The following is a 22,610-nucleotide window of genomic DNA, read 5'->3' on the forward strand; positions in this document are numbered from 1 at the left end:
TTCATTTATCTTGATTTCAAATTCATCGTAGTAAAGTTAGAATAGAACGGATAACTACCAAAAACTTATCTTATTATCATTTTTAATTATGTTATTTACCAAGTCAGAAAAATATTTATGAGCTCGAAAAATTGGGTCATCTACGTTAAAAACTCCAACAATAAAAAAAAAAAAAAAAAAAATTATTTAATAAGATAATACAAAATGGGTTTTAAGAAATATTAAATGATTTCAATTGCTTGGGGCAGGCGAACCCCATTGGGCCTCATTCCCACCCGCATATGGAAGCAAGCTCAAACAACTGACAAGTCACGCGCTGGTGCAGTTGCGTGCATTCCCTATACTAATGAAGACGGTTTTTTTTTGCCGACAAGGCAAAACCATGAGTTGATTAGAGAGAGAAAGAAGGGAGAGATAAAATAATAATAGAAAAAGAAGGAAAACCAACAAGGGGTTCCAGAAACACCCCGTTTCCTTTTCCCCACATAGTTTCAAGCTTGACCTCAACCCCACAACCAGAAGGTTGTGTGTGTGTGCTGTAGTATGTGTATTTCGATCCCTTTTCTTCAATTGATTTAGTTTATATTCTGTATTTCAATCCCTTTTGTGTTGTTGTTCTAGGGTTTCTGAGAGAAAAAAGTAAGATTTTATTTTTCTGTTGGAAACCATGGTGAAAAGAATTGTTTTTCCTGGATTGATTTGGGTTTATGTTGTGTCTTTTTTAATGTTTTTTGTTGGCAGAAGATTGTGTTGTTCTGGGTTTGTAAGAAAAAAGTAAGGGTTTTGTTTTGCCGTTGGGAATGGCTGTGAAAACAGCATGTTTGCGCTGGTCTTCCCAACTCCTGTCTCATGTTGCATCTAATTGTGTTTTATTTTAGTTTTCCTTTTTTTTATGAGTTTCTACCTATGCTCTAGCCGCTAGTTTCCGCTTTGATTTTTTTAGGGTATCTAGATATTTGGAGGACGCTACTCCCTGTGAGAGTGGTTGTTTCCTTAATATTTTTTTTTTGGGTTAAATATCATATGGTTTTGTCCATGCAAATGATAGTGTTTGCTACTGTTTTGATTTATTTATATATTTTGTTGGGTTTTCAGGATAATTGGGTTTTGGGGGCAGTTGAAGGATATTCTCTGTATGATTGTGCTTTTCTTTCAAACTGTAATATTTTTCCATGTAATATTTAAGATTTCCAGAGATTGGGATTTCTTTATGAGTTCTCAAGGATTGTTTTCATCTCTTCATATGGTTATTCATTTGTTTGGTTATTCATTTATATGGTTATGCCTAGAAAGGATAGAGATATATTACTAATAAAAACCTGCATATTATACAGAAATAGCATGTCTTTGGAGCCGGCGGATGAATATGATTACATGGCTGAAGATGAGGATATGGCTGATTTTGTGGATGACATGAATGAGGATAACAATGAAAGAGGTGGTGCAGAAATGGGGGATGATGAGTATAATATGGTTTGTGTCTGTTTTTGATGCTATTTCTTTTGTTATTGTTATTTGTTTGCATTAGAATGTGATATCACTATGATATGGGTTGTTTGAGCAGCTCACTAAGGTGACAGACACATCCTCTGCTCAAGCAAGGAGTGGAAAAGATATTCAGGGCATTCCTTGGAACAGACTGAATATAACAAGGGAAAACTATAGAGTGACTAGACTTGAACAGTACAAGAATTACGAAAATGTTCCGTCATCTGGAGATGCTGTGGATAAGGTCAGTTATATTCCTACAAATTGTTCTTTAGCCTGGAAATTAGCTGTGTGGTGGCACTTGTTAAGTTGATTGTATTGGTCTATATAGGAATGCAAACAAATGGAGAAAGGTGGGAACTACTTTGAATTCTTCCATAATACAAGATTGGTTAAGCCTACAATCCTTCACTTTCAGGTTTGTGGATTTTGCAAGTGTTGTGTAGTTTTCCGGTGATAGATTTAAAATTGATTGTGTTGACATAATGTTGCTTATTTAAGTGTTAAAAGCTCTGTCATTCCATTCCATTCCATAATGACACAGTAAGGAGCATGAGATAACACAAGCATAATCTAATTTCATTGAGGTCTAAGTTTTTTAGAAGGTAATGAAGGAGAACCTCTTGTAGGATGCTAATCCAAGAAAACCTTGGTCTCTTGAAAGCTGAATCAAATTTTACATATAATCTCTTATTTATTATAGTGCTCTTATAGTGTCCCCTTATCAGAAGGTAGAGCTCTCAAACCTTTCTTACTTTTGATTTTAGCTTGACCTTAGATTATAGTCCTATGCATTCATAACATAAATAGAAAGAAGCAAAAAGACTAGAATACCCATGAGAAGTAGACAATTGGTGCGAATTGTACTGTGAACAGTAAGTATCATTGTATCTTATTTTCAGCTTACCCTTGTGATACAGCTAGTACTCTTGGATTAGACCTTCAGAGGGTGAAAATAAACTTGTTCATGAGTTTAGATCTTATATTTTTGTTGTCCCTTTGATGCTCAAATATGGTTTTCTTTTAGGGGAAAGTTTGTTTTCATATGCTCAATTGAAAATATTTGCAAAATAGGAACCCACCTATATCATGTAATCCCAAAATATTTGTTGTTTTATGCACTTTTAGGTCATAGGTAGTACCCCGGCACTATCTTTTAATGATATAGGTAATACCTTTGAATGAGTTGAGTTCACTAAAACACACTTTTCCATTTCTTTTATAAAATCAACATGCTATATTCTAGCCCTTTTCACTTATGATAGTCTGTCTTCAATTCACTCATGATAAATCTATGACAGTACTACAATAGTGTGAACGATATTGCTGAAGTAACTTTGGATGGTAAGTTTTGCAGTGCATCAATTCTAACTTAGCTCTACATTGAACAAATCACACCTGCATCAGACTCTTTGGTTTGAAGGAAACTATTCCTTGAGTTAAGGACTATGATACTTGAGAAGCCAAAACCACCTTTTAGATCCTTTTTTCCTTTGAATCAATGCACTTCTCTTTTACTCTTAATTCATCATGATCAATCCGTCATACTTTAATTGATTTCGCAAGAAAAATGTTTTTGGACATATAATTGGAAGGAATAGAGCACTAAATGATTCCAAGCCAAAGAAACATCAGTGTAATTAAGCCTGGCTTATGTTACATGGGGTATGGTGTGGCTGTTGAGTGCAAATATGTTTCTAGATGTCGGATGTCTCAAATTTCCAAATTTTAGATAAGACAATTGGATTGAAGAGGATCTCAATAGAAGGTATGGGCACTAGAGCCTGGCTCAAAAGGTTATAGATATATATTATACCAAAATTAAATATTTGTAAAATTAGGGCATGGTAGCTTATTTAGAATTAGAGGTATATCTACTTTATTCTTTATTGCATTTATAATATCAACTCTTTATTAGTGCATGTGTTAGTATACTTGGGCACATCCAAATAAAAGTTAGGTTATATTCTTGTTGTGTTTTTATTTTAGGAATTTTAATTAGGCCATATTACTGTGCATAAAATTCATCAACAAGTATTGTTGGTTGACATGGATTCTAGATCAGGTTTGGTAACTTGATTAACATTTCCTTTTTAATAAAAATTAATTAAATAATATAGCTATTAGGAAGTTCATACCCTAATTTCAAATGGAAAATGCCAATATCATCTCCACTCTATGCAAATCCAATTTTTGTTTCCCATGCTGCTTTTCCTTATCTAACATCCAAGCATACTGTCTCTCTTATTTTTAATATCCTCATAAAACGCACTTTCTAGAAAACTTCTTTCCTTTAGCAGTTGTGATGGCAAAAAGAAATTAATCAGAGATAAGATCATTTTTGAAGCAAAGAGACACGCCAAATGAGGATTTCATACCCATAGTTGTGTTGAAACAGGTTGTTTTGGTGATATTAAAAAGTCCAGATGTCACAAATCCTTGCCAAGATATGGTTGATCTCTCTTTCTCTCTCTCTCTCTCTCACCCACACAGTGGCCTGCACATCCATGCCCAAAAATTTATTTTTTGATATGTTGTGGAGAATCCCATTTGGAAAATAATTCTTCTGAAATGCTCACGTTCAAGACCATCCCAGTTTACACAACTGTCTTGTCCAAATCAATCATGTTGTAGACTACTTGGATGGTAGAACCCATGAAACTTTACTAACCTTGGATGGTTGCCTTTGCTTCACATTTTATTTTCTATGTTGTCATCTCATTAACAGCAAGAACAAAGATACTTAAATGTATTAAGTAGTTATGGCTATGTAATATGACTCTTAAATATGACTGCAGCAGTAATTATTCATTTTAGGAATTTCATATAATAAAAACAAAGATGAGAGAGAGTGAGGGGTTTCGTGAGGCCGAAAGCAAGGAAGGGGAGTCTCGGGCGGAGAATCGTGGGAGGAGGAAAGGAAATAGATTTGTGGTGGAATCGAAGATGTTCGAAGTAGAAACTGAGGATAGAAATGGAAAGCGTCATGTTGTGATATCGGAAAGCAAGGGTGAGTTAGTGTCTTGGGTCCGACTGGGGTCGGCGAGTGTGGGATTGTTCTTAGAAGGGTTGTCTCAGTGTCTGAGGAATGGGGAAGAAGGAAGATGGGAGAAGGGCTGGAAGGAAAAAGGGAGATTTTACTGCATGGTGAGAGAGGCGAATAGGGCCGGGTGCTTTATCCGCCTGGGGGTGACGGACATGGAGAAGAGGAGGTTTGGAATTTGTATACCAAGAGGGGGAAAGGAAAAGGGAGGATGGGTTGCTGTGATAAAGGCTCTACGGAGGGAAGGATACTGGCTCGATGAAAAGGAAAGTGACCAAGGAGTAAGGGAGTCGTGCAAGCTGTATGCGGAAGTGGTAAAGGGCTCAGAGCTTAGGGATACAACAAGGTTCAGAGTGGAGACAAAGGAGGAGGAAACAAAGAATAATATGAATAGATTGAGGCATTGCTTGATAGGCAAATGGAGCCCTAGTTCAGCGCGAGAAGAAGACCTTGCGAGTTTGGGGTGGGCAGCGGCAAGAGCGTGGGGTTTGAAAGGTAAGATGGGTTTGGCTAGATTGGGGAAGGGCTGTGCCCTTTTGGAGTTTGAAAAAGTGGAAGAAGCCAAGAGGGTGTTAGCCTCGGGGGAGAGACTAGTGGGAGGGATCCAAATGGGATTGGAGGTGTGGAGTCCGAAGTTTGGATGCGTTTCAGAGGGGGAAAACAGGAAGGAAGCTTGGGTTAGAATGTTGGGTCTACCAATCTCATTGTGGGTGCCGGCGATTCTGAAGAGAATGGGGGACGCGTGCGGCGGTTTTTTGGACGTCGATCCTCTGACGGAGAGGAAGGAGGACCTGGAATGGGCAAGGATCAAAGTAAAGCTGCTTGAAGGGGTTTTGCCGAGTTCGATGGAGATAGGGGTGGAGGGGGAGGTGTTCGTTGTGACGCTGTGGTGGGAGATTTCGCCGGAGATAAGGAAGAAAAAGGGGGATGGCTGAGATGGCTGTGGGAGACAGAGAGGGGAGGTCAGGGGTGAGGAAGAACCACGCGCGGGATGGCGTGTGGGGGAAAATCTGGGCGTTGCCCCCAAGGAACAGTGCCGGTCAGAAGATGGGACGGGAGAGCAGGTGAGACAGTTTGAAAATTGGGCTCTAGTTGGGCGGGCGACCCGGCAAAGATCCGGATTTGCAGGCGATGGGTCAAGCTCATCTGGAATGGGCTGTGACCCCGTGGGCCAAAAGTGGGACTATGGCCCAACTATGCAAGGTAGGCCTTTTAATAAGAAGGATGAATGGGCTGCAATTGGGAAAGAATGTGGGCCGGCTGAGGGAAGGGCCTCCGAAGGGTTGGAGTTCTTGTCCCATGGGCCTGCTATAAAGGTTGGGGGTGGTCTGGGCCAAACGCAGGTCCAAAAGACTGGCACGGACTATGAAGATGGCTTGGGCCTAAAGCTGGAAGAGGAATTCATTAAGTGCCGAGAGAAGCAGGTAAATGGGTTGCAGCAGCAGGCTCTCCAGTGGTCAGTGGCTGAGAGGGCGATCGTGGATGAAGCCTTAAGGTATGGGTCCGTCTCTAACCTAAGGGCTGTGGTTTCCTTTTCTCATTCTTCTTTTTTTTTTGGTCGGACTCCGGAGAGGGAGTCTTGCGACCACTCTGAGGAAACAAGGGCGGGCCTCCAGAAGGAAAGCAAGATGGAGCCCGCATCCTTAGGGGGACCTTCAGCGAGTAGAGAGGGCTGCTGGGACCTGATTGAGATCAACTGTGATGCTCTAGAAGTCCAAAACCCAGAAGGCACTCCAGTTATGATGGAGTCCCAGGCTCAAAGGAGCGAGAAGGAGTCTAAATGGGAGGATAGCAGCTTGGCTAAATTTAGCAAGCTTCTGGGATTTTCAGTAGAAGGCCTGGAGAGAGAAATATTGGACTTCTTGTCCAAAATCAGAAAAAGACGGGAAAGGATCCATAGTAAAGGATTACTGGAAAAATCAAAATTTGAGAGGGAGCTCAAAAGGTTGGAATGCTCAGTCAAATACAAGGGGAATGACAAGAAAAATAGTCATCTGAAAAGTAGAGGGGGACAACTCTGTTTGTTTAATGAATCTTAAAATGTTGAGCTGGAATGTGAGGGGGGGCAAATGATGTTAATAAAAGAAGAATTATTAAGTCTGTGGTTAGAAAACAGAAGGTGGACTTATTCTGTATCCAAGAGACAAAAATACAGTTAATGACGGATGGGATGGTGAAAAGCTTAGGGGTGGGGAGATTTTTAGACTGGAGAACTATTGAAGCAGCTGGGGCAGCGGGAGGTGTGCTAATTTGCTGGGACAAGAGGTCTTTGGAATTGTTGGAGTGGGAGGAGGGCCAATTCTCAATGTCCTGTAAATTCAGAACTGTGGAAAATGGGGCAATATGGGTGTTCACGGGTGTCTATGGCCCCTTTACCAAAGAGGATAGGGAGTGCCTTTGGGAGGAATTTGGAGCGATAAGAGGGCTTTGGGGGGAACCTTGGTGTGTAGGGGGAGATTTTAATGTGATTCTCTCTCAAGGGGAAAGAAGCAGGCAGGGGAGGATTACACCAGCTATGAGGAGATTTGCTCAGGTTATGGATGACCTTGAGCTTGTTGATCTTCCTCTTCAAGGTGGATCTTTTACGTGGAGTGGGGGGTTTCAAAATCAAGCCTGGGCCAGGCTGGACAGGTTTATGGTTTCACCCAGCTGGCTTGATCAGTTTAGGAATGTGACCCAGAAGAGACTTTCTCGGCCTATATCGGATCACTTTCCAATCATAATTGAGGGGGGTGGTATAAAAAGAGGTCCATCACCATTCAGGTTCGAGAATATGTGGCTGAAAGTGGAAGGGTTCAAAGACCTGTTGCGGAGTTGGTGGCAGGGGATGTCAGTGAGTGGAAAGGCTAGCTATAGGCTGGCTACAAAACTAAAGGTGATTAAGCAGAAACTAAAGGTCTGGAACAGAGAGGTGTTTGGGAATCTGGAGAGTAATAAGATGGCTGCGCTGCAGCAAGTGGATTATTGGGACCAAGTGGAAGGTGAAAGGGGCCTGACAGAGGAGGAGCTGTCAAGGAAAAAAGAAGTAAAAGATGATTACGCGAAATGGGTTAAGCTGGAGGAGATACACTGGAGACAGCTCTCAAGGGAGCTGTGGCTAAGAGAAGGGGATAGAAATACGGGGTACTTTCATCGAATGGCAAACGCACACCGAAGAAGGCAGACCATGGAAAAAATAAAAATAAATGGGGTATGGCTTTCAGGGGAGCAAGATGTGAGGAATGGAATAGTAGATGCTTTTCAACGGTTGTTAACGGAAGACTCGGAGTGGAAGGCAGATATAGGGGGGTTGGACTTGAATCAGATTAGCCAACAAGAGGCGGACATCTTGGAGCTTCCCTTCACGGAAGAGGAGGTCCATTCAGCCCTTATGGGCATGAATGGGGATAAGGCTCCTGGGCCGGATGGTTTCACGGGGGCCTTTTGGCAATTCTACTGGGAGTTTGTAAAGGAGGAGGTTTTGGAGATGTTCAAGGATTTCCATGAGCAAAAGGCTTTTCTCAAGAGCCTTAATACCACGTTTCTAGTCCTTATCCCAAAAAAAGGAGGAGCGGAGGAGCTGGGGGATTTCAGGCCGATCAGCCCAGTGGGCGGGCTGTATAAACTCTTGGCTAAGGTGCTGGCCAATAGGATTAAAAACGTGGTTGGTAAAGTGGTCTCTTCAGACCAGAACGCTTTTGTCATGGATAGGCAGATTTTGGACGCGTCTCTAATAGCGAACGAGGTGATTGACTCATGGAAGAAAAGAGGTGAAAAAGGCCTGATCTGCAAGTTAGATATTGAAAAGGCGTATGACAGTGTGAATTGGCAGTTTTTGATGAGGGTTATGCAAAAAATGGGTTTTGGGGTTAAGTGGAGAGAGTGGATATGGAGCTGCATTTCCACTGTTAAGTTCTCAGTATTAATTAATGGGGAACCAGCTGGCTTTTTCTCCAGCTCTAAAGGGCTGTGGCAAGGCGATCCCATATCCCCATACTTGTTCATTATGGGAATGGAGGTGTTGAGCGCCTTTATTCGGAGGGCTGTGGAAGGGGGCTGCATTTCCGGGTGCAGGATCCAGAGGGGCAGGGGGCAGGCTGTGAATATCTCCCACCTTCTTTTTGCCGACGATGCCATAGTCTTCTGTGAGGCTAGGAAAGATGATATGACATTTTTGAGCTGGATTTTATGTTGGTTTGAAGCCGCTTCAGGGCTGAGGATAAATTTGGCTAAAAGTGAGATCATTCCGGTAGGGGAGGTGGAGGAAATCCTTGAGATGGCTGTGGAGTTGGGTTGCAAGGTAGGTCAGTTGCCTTCAACTTATCTAGGACTGCCCCTAGGTGCGCCCAATAAGGCTGTGAGCGTGTGGGATGGGGTGGAGGAAAGGATGAGGTGGAAGCTGGCCCTCTGGAAGCGGCAATACATATCAAAGGGCGGAAGAATTGCACTCATAAAGAGTACTCTGGCTAGCATGCCGCTATATCAGATGTCTCTCTTCCGTATGCCTAGGGTAGTGGCAAGAAGACTAGAAAAGTTGCAAAGAGACTTTTTGTGGGGAGGGGGAAGCACGGAAAGAAAAGCCCACCTTGTCAATTGGGAGAGGGTGTGCGTGGGTAAGGAGAAGGGGGGACTGGGGTTGAGGAAGTTAGTCCCTTTGAACAAAGCCCTTCTTGGAAAATGGGTGTGGAGATTTGCTAATGCTAAGGAGGAGATGTGGAAACGTGTCCTTGTGGCAAAATATGGGCAAGAGGAACTTGGGTGGAGGACTAAGAAGGTAAATGGAGCTTTTGGGGTTGGAGTTTGGAAGGAGATCATGAAAGAAGCTGATTGGTGTTGGGACAAAATGAATTTTAAGGTCGGAAAAGGCACCAAAATCAGGTTTTGGAAGGACCCTTGGTGTGGGGAGGTGGAGTTGGCTCATAGGTTCCCTCAACTCTTCAATGTGGCTGCCCAAAGGAGTGCCACTGTGGGGGAGTTATGGGACTACAATTCTGATCTAGGAAGTTGGTACTTAAGGTTTTCTAGGGGCTTCAATGATTGGGAGCTGAACATGGTTGATGAATTGCTACAAATCATAAGGAGTCAAAGAATCACCTTGGAGGAGGACTTGGCACTGTGGAAGGGGGGGAAAAATGGGAAGTTTGAAGTGAAGGAAGCGTATGAGCTGCTGATCAGCCATAGTACCCTGCTCTTTCCCAAAAAGGGCATTTGGGTGGAGAATGTTCCTTCCAAGCTAGCGTTTTTTGCGTGGGAAGCTACTTGGGGGAGGGTTCTCACGCTTGATAGGCTACAAAAGAGAGGGTGGCAGCTTCCTAATCGCTGCTATTTATGTGGTATGGATGAGGAAAACGTCAACCATCTTCTTATACATTGTACAGTGGCTAGAGTGTTATGGGGGATAGTTCTTGGCTTAGTTGGAGCCCAATGGGTCTTCCCAGAAACTGTAAAGGAGGTGATTGTCAGCTGGAAGGGTTCTTTTGTGGGAAAAAAGAGGGAGAAAATTTGGATATCCATACCGTTATTTATTTTTTGGACGGTTTGGAAGGAGAGGAATAGATTAGCATTCGGGGGGGGGGGGAGTTAGCTATACAGAAAGTTAAGAATTCTTTTGTTTGTAATCTGTGGGGGTGGGCAAAATTGTATAGTGGTGCGGAGTCTCGCTCCCTTATAGGTTTCCTGGAGTGGATAGCCTCCAGTTAAGGGTTGGTTGGTTTTTTGTTGTTTCTTTGGTAAGCTTGTGAGGCCCCCGTCGCCTCGTATACTTCCTGTATGCTTTGCGGCGTTTTGCCTTTTGCTAATATATGTGTTTGCTTATCAAAAAAAAAAAAAATATGACTGCAGCAGTACTTAACTGTGGTGCTACCTAACTGCCACAGTAATCCTACAAAATAATTGCTCCTGCATTATAAAGTTCAATCTCTTAATTACTTGTCCATTAGACTGTAGTCTCTTCCTCCTGTTGTATTTGCACTTGTATGTCTGTATATATAATCTCAACATAATTCTGAAGTTAACGTGCTTGAAGTAACCAAGTTTTAAAGTTTCAACTTGTTGAAGTGGAACTGACCGGAAATCTGATTGAATTTTAAGATCAATGTATCTTGATTTGCAGAGTGTGAGCTTTGCGTCAACCTATGGTTACAGGGGAAATTAATTTAAGTTATAAAAGTTTTCCAAACTTTAAAATCACGGAGGAACTCTTCCATTGGATATTAATGCCATTCCTTTGACTTTTGCATACCACAGTACAAGAAAATTGAAGGGAAAAAAAAGAAGAGAGGAGATTATTCTACTCCTTAATGCCTGTCTGTGTTGGTTCAAAGAAAAGATTTGGGGGGAGGGGCGGTGCAGGGGGCGCAGTTGTTGTTCTTGGGCTAGTGTTTGTTGGATTTGTAATGGGACTGATTTTGATTCAGTTTTATTAGCCTGCACTGATATTATTTAAAACGTTGTTTTGGATGCTTGCATTTGTTATTTTAATTTACCATTTTATTTCTTTCAGAAATTTGGATTTGTCTACTTGATTGCATTTAGGATTAAATTTCCTTCTGAATACCCCTTGTGCGATTGTCTGCAGCTCAGGAACTTGGTTTGGGCTACTTCAAAACATGATGTCTATCTCATGTCTAACTATTCTGTTATGCATTGGTCATCAATATCTTCAAATTTGTCAGAGCTCCTGAATTTTTCTGGACATGTGGCTCCTTCTGAGGTATTAAAGTTAGTTTTATCCTAGATTTACATATTGAACTTTTATCCCAGAATTTTTCTTTTAAAGATTGGTTTCTTAGACCCGTCCCCCCCTCTCCGCCTTTATTTTCCATTTTTTTTCTTCTTGTATTGAATAAGAAGGTCTAACCTTGCTGTCTTTATTGCTCATTTCATTTTATTTGATTGTGCAGAAACATCCCGGGAGCATATTAGAAGGTTTCATGCAAACTCAGATAAGTACATTGGCTGTCAAGGATAATTTTCTAGTTGCTGGTGGCTTCCAAGGAGAACTTACTTGTAAGGTGAGTTATTTTGGTAGCCTTTGCATGGGTAGCTAACATGAGATTTATTGCTTTTGCAATTGGCTATGACATTTTGATATTGTGTTTTAACAAGCAGACATATGTTCAATTTGTGATTGTCTTGTTAATTTGTATATAGTGTCCATACAAAGATATGCAAATTTGTTTATAATAGTAGATATGAACTTACAAATTGTGTGTGAGGGGAGAATTAACAAAACGGACAAGAAAAGAGAACTCTACTGGCTATATAAAATTTATGAGAATTCATGAACTTGAAAGGTAAAATCTATAGAAGGGAAAGTGTCATTTTTTTCCTGGACATGTGAAGACCTGCAATAATGCAATGAGAAGTTATACAGATGTTTGATTGATATTATGGCCCTGTTTGTATAGCTTTTTGTTTTGGGATTTAGCTAGAAACTGAAGCCAAATCCCAAATTTTAAGGGGGCTATACTGGTGAGGTTGCCTCAATAAGATTAGTTCCAAGAAGGTAAGATTAGTTCTGTATATGATCTTGGAATGAACATACTTGTGATAGCAGTCTATATTGACCATAATTTTGTAATCAAATCATTACCAGTGATTGTTACAAATAAAAGGAGACACAGAAACCTCTCTTGCTCTCTTTCTTTAGTCTCCATTTCTCCTATTCTTCTCTTAGTTATTTATCGAAATATAATCTTTTTTAAAACCCTAGAAATTGAACTTGCTATCCAAGAAAGGATTGGAGTAGAGCAAGATTCTTCAGGGTTTAATTAAAGTGGGTTTCTAAGATGGCCTTCATTTCCTAGGTTTGCATAAGGAGAGTCATCAGTTCATTCTTCCACAGCAGGAGTCTGAGGTCTATATCAGTTTCTGTTTTTGTTGTTTTTTATTTGCTTGTTAGTTTTCCCCCCTTTTATTTTGGTAGTTGGCCTTAACTATAGGTGTACAGAATAGAGATTGTTTTGTGCTGCTCTGATGCTGATCAGGATCTCCTTTTTTATGATGTTTTTGTTTTTCACATGTTCTTTGAGGTGCTTTATTGATTCCAAGTTTATACAAAACTGTGTAGACATTCATGGGGCCTTGTCGATAAAGGCATTGGAACTTAGTAGACTTCACTGGAATTTAATATGTGTTTTGACTATGATACATAATGAAGCTGATAACTTTCGGATAAAGTGGGTGCTCGGGGAGGAAATTTCTTGGAGACAGAAATCAAGGGAAGTGTGGTTGAAGGAGGGTGACTACAACACTTGTTTTTTCCATAGGATAGCAAATGCCCACAGAATAAGGAACTAGTTAGCCAAAGTGAAAGTGAATGACAGTTGGTTACTGAGGAGAATGAGATAAAAGCAAGTGTGTTTGGGTGTTTTAGAATCTCTTATCTGAGGAAGCAGGATGGAGACCCAGTCTAGATGGTTTGGCCTTTGAGGGTTTAGATAGCTGGGAGGCGGAAAGGCTGGAGGTTCCTTTCTCGGAAGAAGAGGTTTTCACTACTCTCTCTGATTTGGGCAAGGACAAAGCACCAGGTCCGGATGGGTACACTGACATTTTGGCTTTTTAGTTGGGAGTTTGTGAAGGAAGAGGTGATGAGTTTTTTTATGGAGTTCCATGAGGGGGGCAGATTTGTGAAGTCATTGAATGCTACTTTTCTGGTTCTTGTTCCAAAGAAAGGTGAGGCTGAAGACTTGATAGATTTTAGGCCAACTAGCTTAGCGGGCAGCCTCTACAAGCTGTTGGCTAAAGCGTTGGCCAATAGATTTAAGAAGGTAATGGGTAAAGTAATCACAAGGTCCCAAAACGCTTTTGTGGAGGGTAGACAAATTTTAGATGCAGTTTTGATCGCTAATGAGGTCGTAGACTCAAGGTTGAAAAGCAATGAAGGTGGTGTTCTTTGCAAGCTTGATATCGAGAAGGTGGACGATCATGTAAATTAGCATTTCTTGCTTTTGGTGCTAAGGAAGATTTGTTTTGGGGAGAGATGGATTAAATGGGTAGAGTGGTGTATCTCAATAGTGAAGTTCTCTATTATGGTAAATGGATCCCCAACCATTTTTTTTCAAAGATCAAAGGGATTAAGACAAGGAGATCCCTTCTCTCCTTATTTGTTTGTGATTGCCATGGAGGTTTTCAGTTGTCTCTTAAAGAGGGCGGAGAGACGGCTATTTGTCTGGGTGGAGGGTGAGAGGCAATGGTGTTGGGATTATTCTACTCCGTACGAAGAAAAAGAAGGGGGCTTGGGTGTGATGTGCCTTTCTACAATGAACAAAGCCCTCTTGTGCAAGTGGAATTGGCGTTTTGCCTATGAAAGTTAGGCTCTTTGGAAGCAAGTCATTAATCAAAAGTATGGAGAAGATGTTAGGGGTTTTGCGTTCCCATGAGGTGTGAGAGAGGTATGATATTGGCCTATGGAAAACCATAAGAAAGGTTTGGGGTGTTTTGAGCAGCATATTGTCCTTTCAAGAGGGAAATGGTCAGAGAGAGATTTTGGAGGGACAAGTGGTGTGGTGATGAGCCTCTTTGTAATCCCTTCCCATATTTGGCCTATCCTTGTCTAAGGAAGCTTGGGTGGCGGAGGTTTGGAACCTTTAAGGTGAAAGTGGTGGTTGGACCCCTTAGTTCTCTAGGCCCTTTAATGATTGGGAATTGGAAAGTGTGGAGCCTTTTTTTATTGAGACTCCAAGCGACCATAGTGCACCGGGATGTGGATGACAGGGTGATTTGGACAGCCTTGAGGAGTGAGAACTTTTCGGTCTAATATCTCTATTCTATTTTGGAGCACGGTGACCCTTTTTTGTTCCCTAATAGCGTCATTTGGAGTTCTTGTGCCCCTCCTAGGATGGCTTTCTTCGGTTGGGAGATGACTTGGGGAAAGTCTTAACTCTGGATTAGGTCTAAAGGAGGGGTTTTTTTTTAGCTAACAGATTTTTTTTTGCCACTCCTAAGAAGAAATTGTCGACCATATTCTTCTTTATTGTGCAAAGTCATGGGTTCTTTGGCATCTGTTTTTTTATCTCTTTGGGGTTTCTTGGGTTCTTTCCTACTCGGTTAAGGAGACTCTCCTTGGGTGGCATGGGTCCTTTGTGTTACAAGTTTGGAAAAAGACTTGGTAGGTGGCCCACTTATGTATTTTTTGGTCAGTGTGGAAGGAAAGGAACTTGTTAGTGTTTGAAAAGGAGGAGTTATCAATCCAAAGGTTGAAATATTATTTTGTATGTAATTTATGGTCTTGGTCTAGGGTGTCCGTAGAGATGTGTCCTATTTCTCTTGTCAGTTTCATTGATTGGTTAGACTCTAAGTAAAGGCATGTGATGTTTTTTGTTTCTTCCCCTTTCCCTCTTAGGTGAGCCTATTGGCTTCTGTTGTATACTTCCTATATACTTGGGGGGGCATTGCTTAGACCTCTCCCCTTTATTTATACATACTTTTTGCTCTTACCTATCAGGAAAAAAAAAAACTTCCAGATAAGAATATGGCTTGTGAGAGCTTAAATGTGCTGAGGCAGCTGTTTTGACTGTGATTGAGACAGAATGAAGCTGATAACTGATGGATATGAAAATGGCTTGTGAGGGCTTAAAAATGCTGAGGCTTGGAATTTTTTTTTTTTTTTTTAACATAAGAAAATTTTCAGGATTTATGAATTAGATTATATATTGTATCGTATGTCTATACTTTGGCCATTAGGAACTGTACTGAGTTATGATGCAGTTTTGGACCTTTTATATTTAGTCATGACTGCTGTATCTTGTATGCGAGCTTGAGTTGTTTTTCCCTTTCCTCTGTTTCATGTGGTTACAACATCAGTTTCAGTTGCTGTGTTCTCCATTTCTTTTCCTTCTTTTCTTTCCTCTGTTTCATGTGGTTACGACATCAGTTTCATTATTTTTCTTGTCTCAGATATCATCCCTTCGCTTGTTTTGGCCTGCCCTTTTCAGTAGAAGTATCTAGAAACTAGATGGCTTGAAACCTAGTCATTGTAGTTCCCAAAGAATTATAGAATTTATTATTGATCTTGTCAGTTCTTGGTGAACCATCACATTGACTAACTTTCTGTAAGATTTTCCTTTTTCTTACCTACTGTTGTGAGTTCGTTGTTAAATAATTGAAGCCTCTATTAGCAAATCAGCTAAGGAATTGGAGATGAAAATATTGATTGAGGGGATTTTTTCATCAGACAAAGGGATATAGTGGTGTATTGTCTCTAGGGAATTAATCTCATGAGAGAGCACTACTATTATTTTAAATCAGTGAAAGGGAGTGATTCATATAAAAGGAACTAGGCTGTGCCAGTAGCAAGGAAGTGACCATAAATGTTGGTTAGAAAATGATGTGAAATGTTATTTTTTCAATTCAAAAGTTCAGATTTCACCAGATGCAGCTCAACAAAATGTGCAATGAGGATGATTGTATGATCATGTTTGGTTCACTAATCATTCATATGTGTTTCCTTTTTTCCCTTTTTATAAAATTTTGGATGATTGTCATTTTTGCTTTACAAGTAAATTCAACTCTTAGCCTATGCTTGGTTGAGGAAAAATATGAAGGAAAGAAAATAGAGAGAAAAAACAGAAAGAAAGAAAAAGTGAAGGAAAAAAAGAAATTTAAATCAATAAATTATTTTTATATGTTATTTCAAACTTATTTATTTAACTCTTCTATATAAATATTAAATAATTTAGAAATGCATAAATTTCTAATTAATTTTAAGTGCATTTGATTTTCTTTCATAATTTTCATGATAAAACCAAACATGAAAAAATCATGTTCTTTTTTAGCATTTTTCTCTTCTTTCTTTGATACTTTTTGCGAACCAAACATAACCTTAAGGTCATCATCAACTCATATTTTTCTTTAGATTGTCTCTTTTGAGCAAAATCTGTTGTGGTTCCATATATGGTAAACTGTAACAAGGCAATGATGAGACTGGAAGGCGAGTCTCTATGCAGACATCCTCTAGCTTTATAATTAATTTGGCTATTTGCAACATGAAGTGCTAATTTCCTCTGGTGTATTTTACATGCTGAGTCAATTGTAGCTATTTTTTAAAAAAGCTGTTCTAGTTTCATGTGTTTTTTGTTTCAGAAACCCCAATCTTTGGCGATTCTACTATTGCCCTTTTATATATACCATTTTCTATGACTTGCTTTATTGTCTTGCTGATGACATCCTTTCTTGTTTATCTGATACTGCAGCGTTTGGATAAAGAGGGAGTAAGCTTCTGTACCCGAACCACTTATGATGACAATGCCATTACAAATGCTCTTGAGATATATGACAGTCCAAGGTAAATGTAATTTTGAGCTAGATTTCCTTTTTTTGTGGGACACATTTTCAAATATAACTGCTTTGCAGGGGTGGAATCCATTTCATGGCATCTAACAACGATTGTGGTGTAAGAGAGTATGACATGGAGAGCTTTCAGCTTTTGAATCACTTCCGCTTCCCTTGGCCAGTGAATGTTAGCCTTCTTAATCCTTGAATTATCAATTTGCTTTATTTAATCACTTTTCATTTTGTCCTTTCATATTTCATCAAGCATCTGTGGTGTTCCTGTTTTTGGAAAACTACAATGTAAAGTTAACATGATTACAGGTTTTGAGGCCAAGATTGTTTTATCCCACTGATAATTTGACATTATTGAAATCTAAACTGTGTGCCCAAGTTTATCCAAATAGTCTCTTCATTTTTTTTTCCATGCCAAATGGTTGTTTTGATCTGCTGTATCGTTGGGTATGTGTATGTATGCGTAATTGTTGGTAAAAAGATATGCAGAATGTGGACTTCAAATAAGTTGTCTACCATTGCCCTTAGCATGTCAAGACAGTCATGGCTTCACAACCACCATGATCCTTCAAGACTTATCTTATGACTAAACTGGTTCTTTCTGGTGCAGCATACATCAATAAGCCCAGACCGCAAGCTTATTACTGTTGTTGGAGATCACCTACATGGATTGCTGGTGGATTCCCATAATGGAAAGGTATGAAGGTTTTTCTGGAACGATAGCGTATTTTCCTTTTTCCTTTTTTTTTTAATTTTTAATTTTTTGTATAAAAGAAAGACATTTATTGCTGGGAAGACAAATTAATCAAATGTTAGATTCTGAATCTTCTTATCATTTCATGCATCTCACAGCTAACTGATGGAGTATCAGGGCTATTTTTGTTTCTATGGAAATCATTTCCAAGGGAGAAAAAAATTAATATTTATCAAATTCTTGGTATTTTTCTTTTATGTAATATTTGGTATTTTTCTTTTATGCAATTACCATAAATTTGGGAAGAAATTGCTTCTAATAAGGAGAAGCACAGACCTTAGCACACCCATTGCCTTTTTTTGTAAACTCTTATCTCATTTCCTGCTATCTTCTCCTGCTAGGAAGTGATTTTGCATAGAAAGACTTGCTTCTAATAAGAGCTAAAATGCTGATGCTTGAGGGCAAGAAATGGTCGATTCTACTGACAATATGATACTCTTATTGTGGGTTTTTTTTGTTTTGTTTCAGACTGTGAGCTCTGTGGTAGGTCATCTAGATTACTCTTTTGCTTCAGCTTGGCATCCAAACGGCAACATCTTTGCGACAGGGAACCAGGACAAAACATGCCGGGTGTGGGATGCAAGGAAAGTTGGAACCCCCATTGCAGTTCTCAAGGGAAACTTGGGTGCAGTTCGATCAATACGGTTCTCATCAGATGGGCAGTTCATGGTGGTGGCAGAACCTGCAGATTTTGTGCATGTGTATGACACAAAAGCGGACTACAAGATGCGGCAAGAGATAGACTTCTTTGGGGAGATATCAGGGGTGTCCCTCAGTCCAGATGACGAGGCACTCTATATAGGAATATGGGATCGGACCTATGCAAGCTTGCTACAATACAACAAAAGGCATAAATATGGATATCTGGATTGCTACCTGTAATATTTCATCAAACGAGTGCCCATCTCCAGCCATCCTCCCCTCTCTCGTAGGAGTCTGTTTCTTTGATACATGAATAAGTTACGCTTTGGTGGAAAATTTTCCCACATGTACAGTCCCAGCCCAACTTCATAACAAACTTGTTTTGGTGGATTATCTTCTTCTTCTTCCATTTTTTTTCAATATTTACTAAAATTGAAAAAAGGAAAGTCTTGTATTTGGTTTTGGTTCTCTCTCTCTCTCCCCAAAACCCATGTTATAGAATTATACAAAATTGTATTATGGGTTATAGTAGGTTATTTAAATCATTAATCTTGGGAGCTTATTTTTGAAATGCAAGAATCGAGAGGATTGAGTTTAGTCCAAGGAAGATCTTAAACTTGGTCAGTCTAGAACTGCCTACTAGTTTCTTCATTGTAGTTTGTTTGATGGATCATGGCTTGTTACCGCCACTTGCAATATCAAAGTAAATAAATTTTTTCGAGTCTAATTCTTCATTCCTCTACAGTTAGGGGCTTTGGGAAGGCAGAAAAATTTGACAATTGAAACAACTGAAAAAACAAATTTGTTTCACTCTTCTCACTCTTAGACCCCATATGGATGAGTAGTCCAGCCCACATGGCCAGAAGGCTAGTACTGACCTCGACTCGTGCTTCAGAGCTGGTAAAACTAAATATTTCGGGTTTCTGAAAACCAATTTTTAAAAGCAGTTTTTGAAAACTGATTTTTGTAGAATAAAAGTCCAATTTAGAAACCTAAAATGTTTTTAATTCATTTTTAATATTTTTAAATATGTTTTAAAAATGATTTTCATGTTTTAATTTTGTTGTATAATTATTTTTTAAAATAGTCATCAGAAAGCAAATTAATAATTAAAAAAAGTCCTTTAAAATAAAAAGAAAATAATTTTTATTGTCAAGTGTATTTTTCTGTTTTTTGGTTTTAAAGAATAGAAATCTGTTTTCAAAAACATTTATCAGACAATCCTTCCAAAAACATAAATTTATAAAAAAATTTCATCATGAGATATTTTCTTGGGCCTTCAATTCTTTTGATATTTAATGTTTGGTAGCAATTTTCTTGAGGAAAAATGTTTCCCATCTTTATAAAAATGAAAATAAAACATTTGTCTTTTTGCAATGTTTTAACTTGTAGAGCTTGTTTTGTTTATGATTTCATAGACATAAAAACTTCCAAAATCTCATTCTCCTTTCTAATCAAGTGAGTGAATGTTTAAAAAAGAATAAGTATATTATAAATAGAAAAAAGAATGAAAATAATTCAAGAATCTTCACAATTCACGTGTGAAGATATGCCCTGGAATTAATGAAATGACTCAATCATATAATATAATAAAATAAAGAGGGTTGGCATCCATCAGCCCCACCACTCCATGCCATGCACATGGCTGTGCATTGATAGTGAAATCACCTCTGAATTTATTCACTCAACCTCAACAATTTTGGGAAGGGGAAAGGAAAAAAAATAGGATCTCTGTTTGCTTATAAAAAATTAGGGGGAAAATATAAGAAAAATAATATAAGAGAAAAAAATAGATTTAATATTAATAAATTATTTTAAATTTATTTAATCTAAAGATTAAATAATTCAATTATATAAGTCTCTAATTAATTTTAATTATATTTAATTTTTTCTTACTTTTTATAACAAAATAAATATGAAAATTTTCCATAAAAAGTTATTTTCTATTTTTTTTAAAATTATTATTAACAAGAACTCTCATAGATCTATCTTAAAAAGTTAAAAGATATTGAAGTATCAAAATAATTTTTACTAATTTTAATTTTAAAATTTCTAGAAGTTGTTTTTAAAAATATAAAGAAAGTTCATATCTTATGATCTTTTACTACTTGAAAAGGGAAAGAATTCCATTGGGGGTGTGGGAACAATTTGACAAAAACTTCATCTCCTAGTCCAATTTGGTGAAATGGTGATCCAGGAATCCAAACCCACCACAATTCTTGTCTTTCCCTTTGGATTCACCAAGTGTCAACCATGTATAACCAACCTTATTGGTTAATATTGGAATTTAGATAATAAGGCATCAAAATAAGAATAGAGGGAAGAGAAGAATATGTATATAAATAATTGAGGAGAGGGGGAATGTGGGTGGTGGATGAGGGGATTGAATAATTCAGGACAGAGAGGAGGAGATTCATATGGAGGGGGTGAAGGGGACAGAAACAGCCCATTTCTCAAATCAATGATAGGCCAGAAAATAGAAGGAAGAAGAAGAATAGGTAGGAGGAGAATGGGGCCCCTTTCCCATCAGGGTAAGTAGGAGCCAAGATGCCCGTGAACTGGGGTGGTTTTGGATGTAGTGACTTGTGACCACCTCTGCCTTCATCTCCATGTTGCTTTGGCCCTCGGCAACCCCCATTTTTTTAAATATTCCCATCACCACATATCCTCTAAGGGGTCTCCCCAACTATGCCTTATTCTGAGCATCCTAGCATAAGTTTGAAATGGTCCCATTCTATACCTTACATAAAAATGAAAGTCAATAAAAAGAAGAGTCATATGTGGAACATGACTACATTTATGTATATTTTAGACTTGGTTCAATTTTTTATTTTCTTATACTAAAGTCATATATATTTGAAATTATAGACTTCTCCTTATTGTCAAGGATGGATAAATCAAGATTTTCCCTAGTAATACTTTTGGTTTAAGTAGGACCCAATGTCACTGCACATCCTAGCACATTGTTATTTTCCCCCAAGTACTTTTTTCAAAATCAAAATTGTCTCTTGCTCACAATATTCTTCACATGAAATTGTAATTTGAAAAAACTTTTAAGTCAATTTTGTCCGATGGTTTTCAACTTTTACATTAAGAAAATGCTAAAATACCGTAATGATACTAGCAAACCAAAGGATTTGAATGCTTGAATATTACATTAAAATTTAGGTCATCTAATAAGAATACAAATGAATAAAATTAAAATATAATGACACAAATAAATAGAATTATGGTACAAACAGAAACCTAAGTATATATTAGTGATACCACTTAATTGATGATGTCTTTTTAATATATATAAAAAAAAGTACAATTTTGTAACCGAATCTTTTACATTAAATAGTAGAAAAAATAAAATAGTACTTACTGATGTTATATGATAGGATTTATGTTTAGGAAAGATAATTTTACTAAAAGTAATGTTAATTTTGATAATTTTAATTAAATTAAAATTTTGTTTCATACATTGCATTTTAGTAAAAGTTTTAAAATTATTTTTAAATATAAGATATAGATTTTAAAATTATTTAAATAGAATGATAAAATATGAACTCAAATTTTCTAATGGCATTTATCTATATTTTTAAAATATAAATATTTTTTAAAATACATACCCATGTCCTAAATTATTATAAATTGCTCAAAGGATGAAAACGAAGTAGGAAAAAGGGAAGAGTTGCCATCAAGAATTGAAAATAAAAAAAATTGACTTGTCTTTGAAAATATCGGTGTACATATCAAGGAAGATAAGGTGTTTGGGATGGGCCATCATCCAAGAACTTGTAGCTATCATACAAATCATATCTCTTTGATTTTTACAATTTTATTTTCAAAACACAAACTTTATCCTTATCCTTGAAAAGGAAAATTCCGAGATTATATAGAATTTTTCTATTTTTGGAATTTTTAATTATTTTATTTTATTTTTCAAAAATAAAATTTATTAATTTTCCTGAGGTTTCACAATTATATGAACCCTCATTTTGGTTGGTATTATGTTGCCATCTTATCATCCACAGAGGGTGTCCAGTAACTTTGAGCCACATCATCATGCTGATGTGGCAGTGGTACAACCTTCCAATAATATTAGATAACATGCATGGAAAAATTTATCAAAATATATAATAAAGAATATTTGAAAATAATATTTGACAATTAACATGTCATTTAAAGAGTACAAATAGTTAATAGTTAAATTTATATATAAAAAAATGTAAATTATTGGGAAAAGATTTTTTTTAAAGATTTAATTAATAACAAATTATTAAAATAAGAAATAGAAAAATGTTATAAAATAAAGGAATTAAAAGAAAAGGTTGAAAGAGGAAGAAATGGAATGCCTATAAAGAAGCGTACTCTAATTTTGATAGTAGACCTTCCTTTTATAGAAGCCATGAGGAGATTTAATGCGATATTTGA

At 38.0% G+C, this 22,610-nt stretch overlaps 1 protein-coding gene across 3 annotated transcripts; it reads left to right on the forward strand.

The window, feature by feature from the left end:
- The first annotated feature begins 384 nt into the window (after positions 1 to 384).
- LOC100253167 (uncharacterized WD repeat-containing protein C2A9.03) lies at positions 385 to 18,794 on the forward strand. Of its 3 annotated transcripts, none has more exons than XM_010652114.3 (10): positions 385 to 639; positions 1,335 to 1,473; positions 1,565 to 1,732; positions 1,820 to 1,906; positions 11,088 to 11,222; positions 11,413 to 11,523; positions 16,705 to 16,796; positions 16,865 to 16,970; positions 17,406 to 17,492; positions 18,018 to 18,794. In XM_010652114.3, the coding sequence occupies exons 2-10, from the start codon at positions 1,342 to 1,344 to the stop codon at positions 18,429 to 18,431; spliced, it is 1,332 nt and encodes a 443-aa protein (XP_010650416.1). In that variant the 5' UTR covers positions 385 to 639; positions 1,335 to 1,341; the 3' UTR covers positions 18,432 to 18,794. The 3 variants fall into 3 exon arrangements, with proteins under 3 accessions (XP_010650416.1, XP_002266620.1, XP_010650414.1); XM_002266584.5 differs by having other exon boundaries at positions 386 to 522; XM_010652112.3 differs by lacking the exon at positions 385 to 639 and adding an exon at positions 704 to 1,133.
- Positions 18,795 to 22,610: the final 3,816 nt, after the last annotated feature.

This window comes from Vitis vinifera, chromosome 5, assembly GCF_030704535.1.
Source record: "Vitis vinifera cultivar Pinot Noir 40024 chromosome 5, ASM3070453v1".
Classification (NCBI taxonomy): Eukaryota; Viridiplantae; Streptophyta; class Magnoliopsida; order Vitales; family Vitaceae; genus Vitis; species Vitis vinifera.

Excerpts from the sequence above, each read along its gene's own strand:
- LOC100253167 (XM_010652112.3), top strand. The coding sequence starts at position 1,024 with ATGGTTTTGTCCATGCAAATGATAGTGTTTGCTACTGTTTTGATTTAT. Across the intron at positions 16,797-16,864 it reads GAGATATATGACAGTCCAAG|GGGTGGAATCCATTTCATGG; the intron begins GTAAATGTAATT and ends ACTGCTTTGCAG. Across the intron at positions 16,971-17,405 it reads GCTTCCCTTGGCCAGTGAAT|CATACATCAATAAGCCCAGA; the intron begins GTTAGCCTTCTT and ends TTTCTGGTGCAG.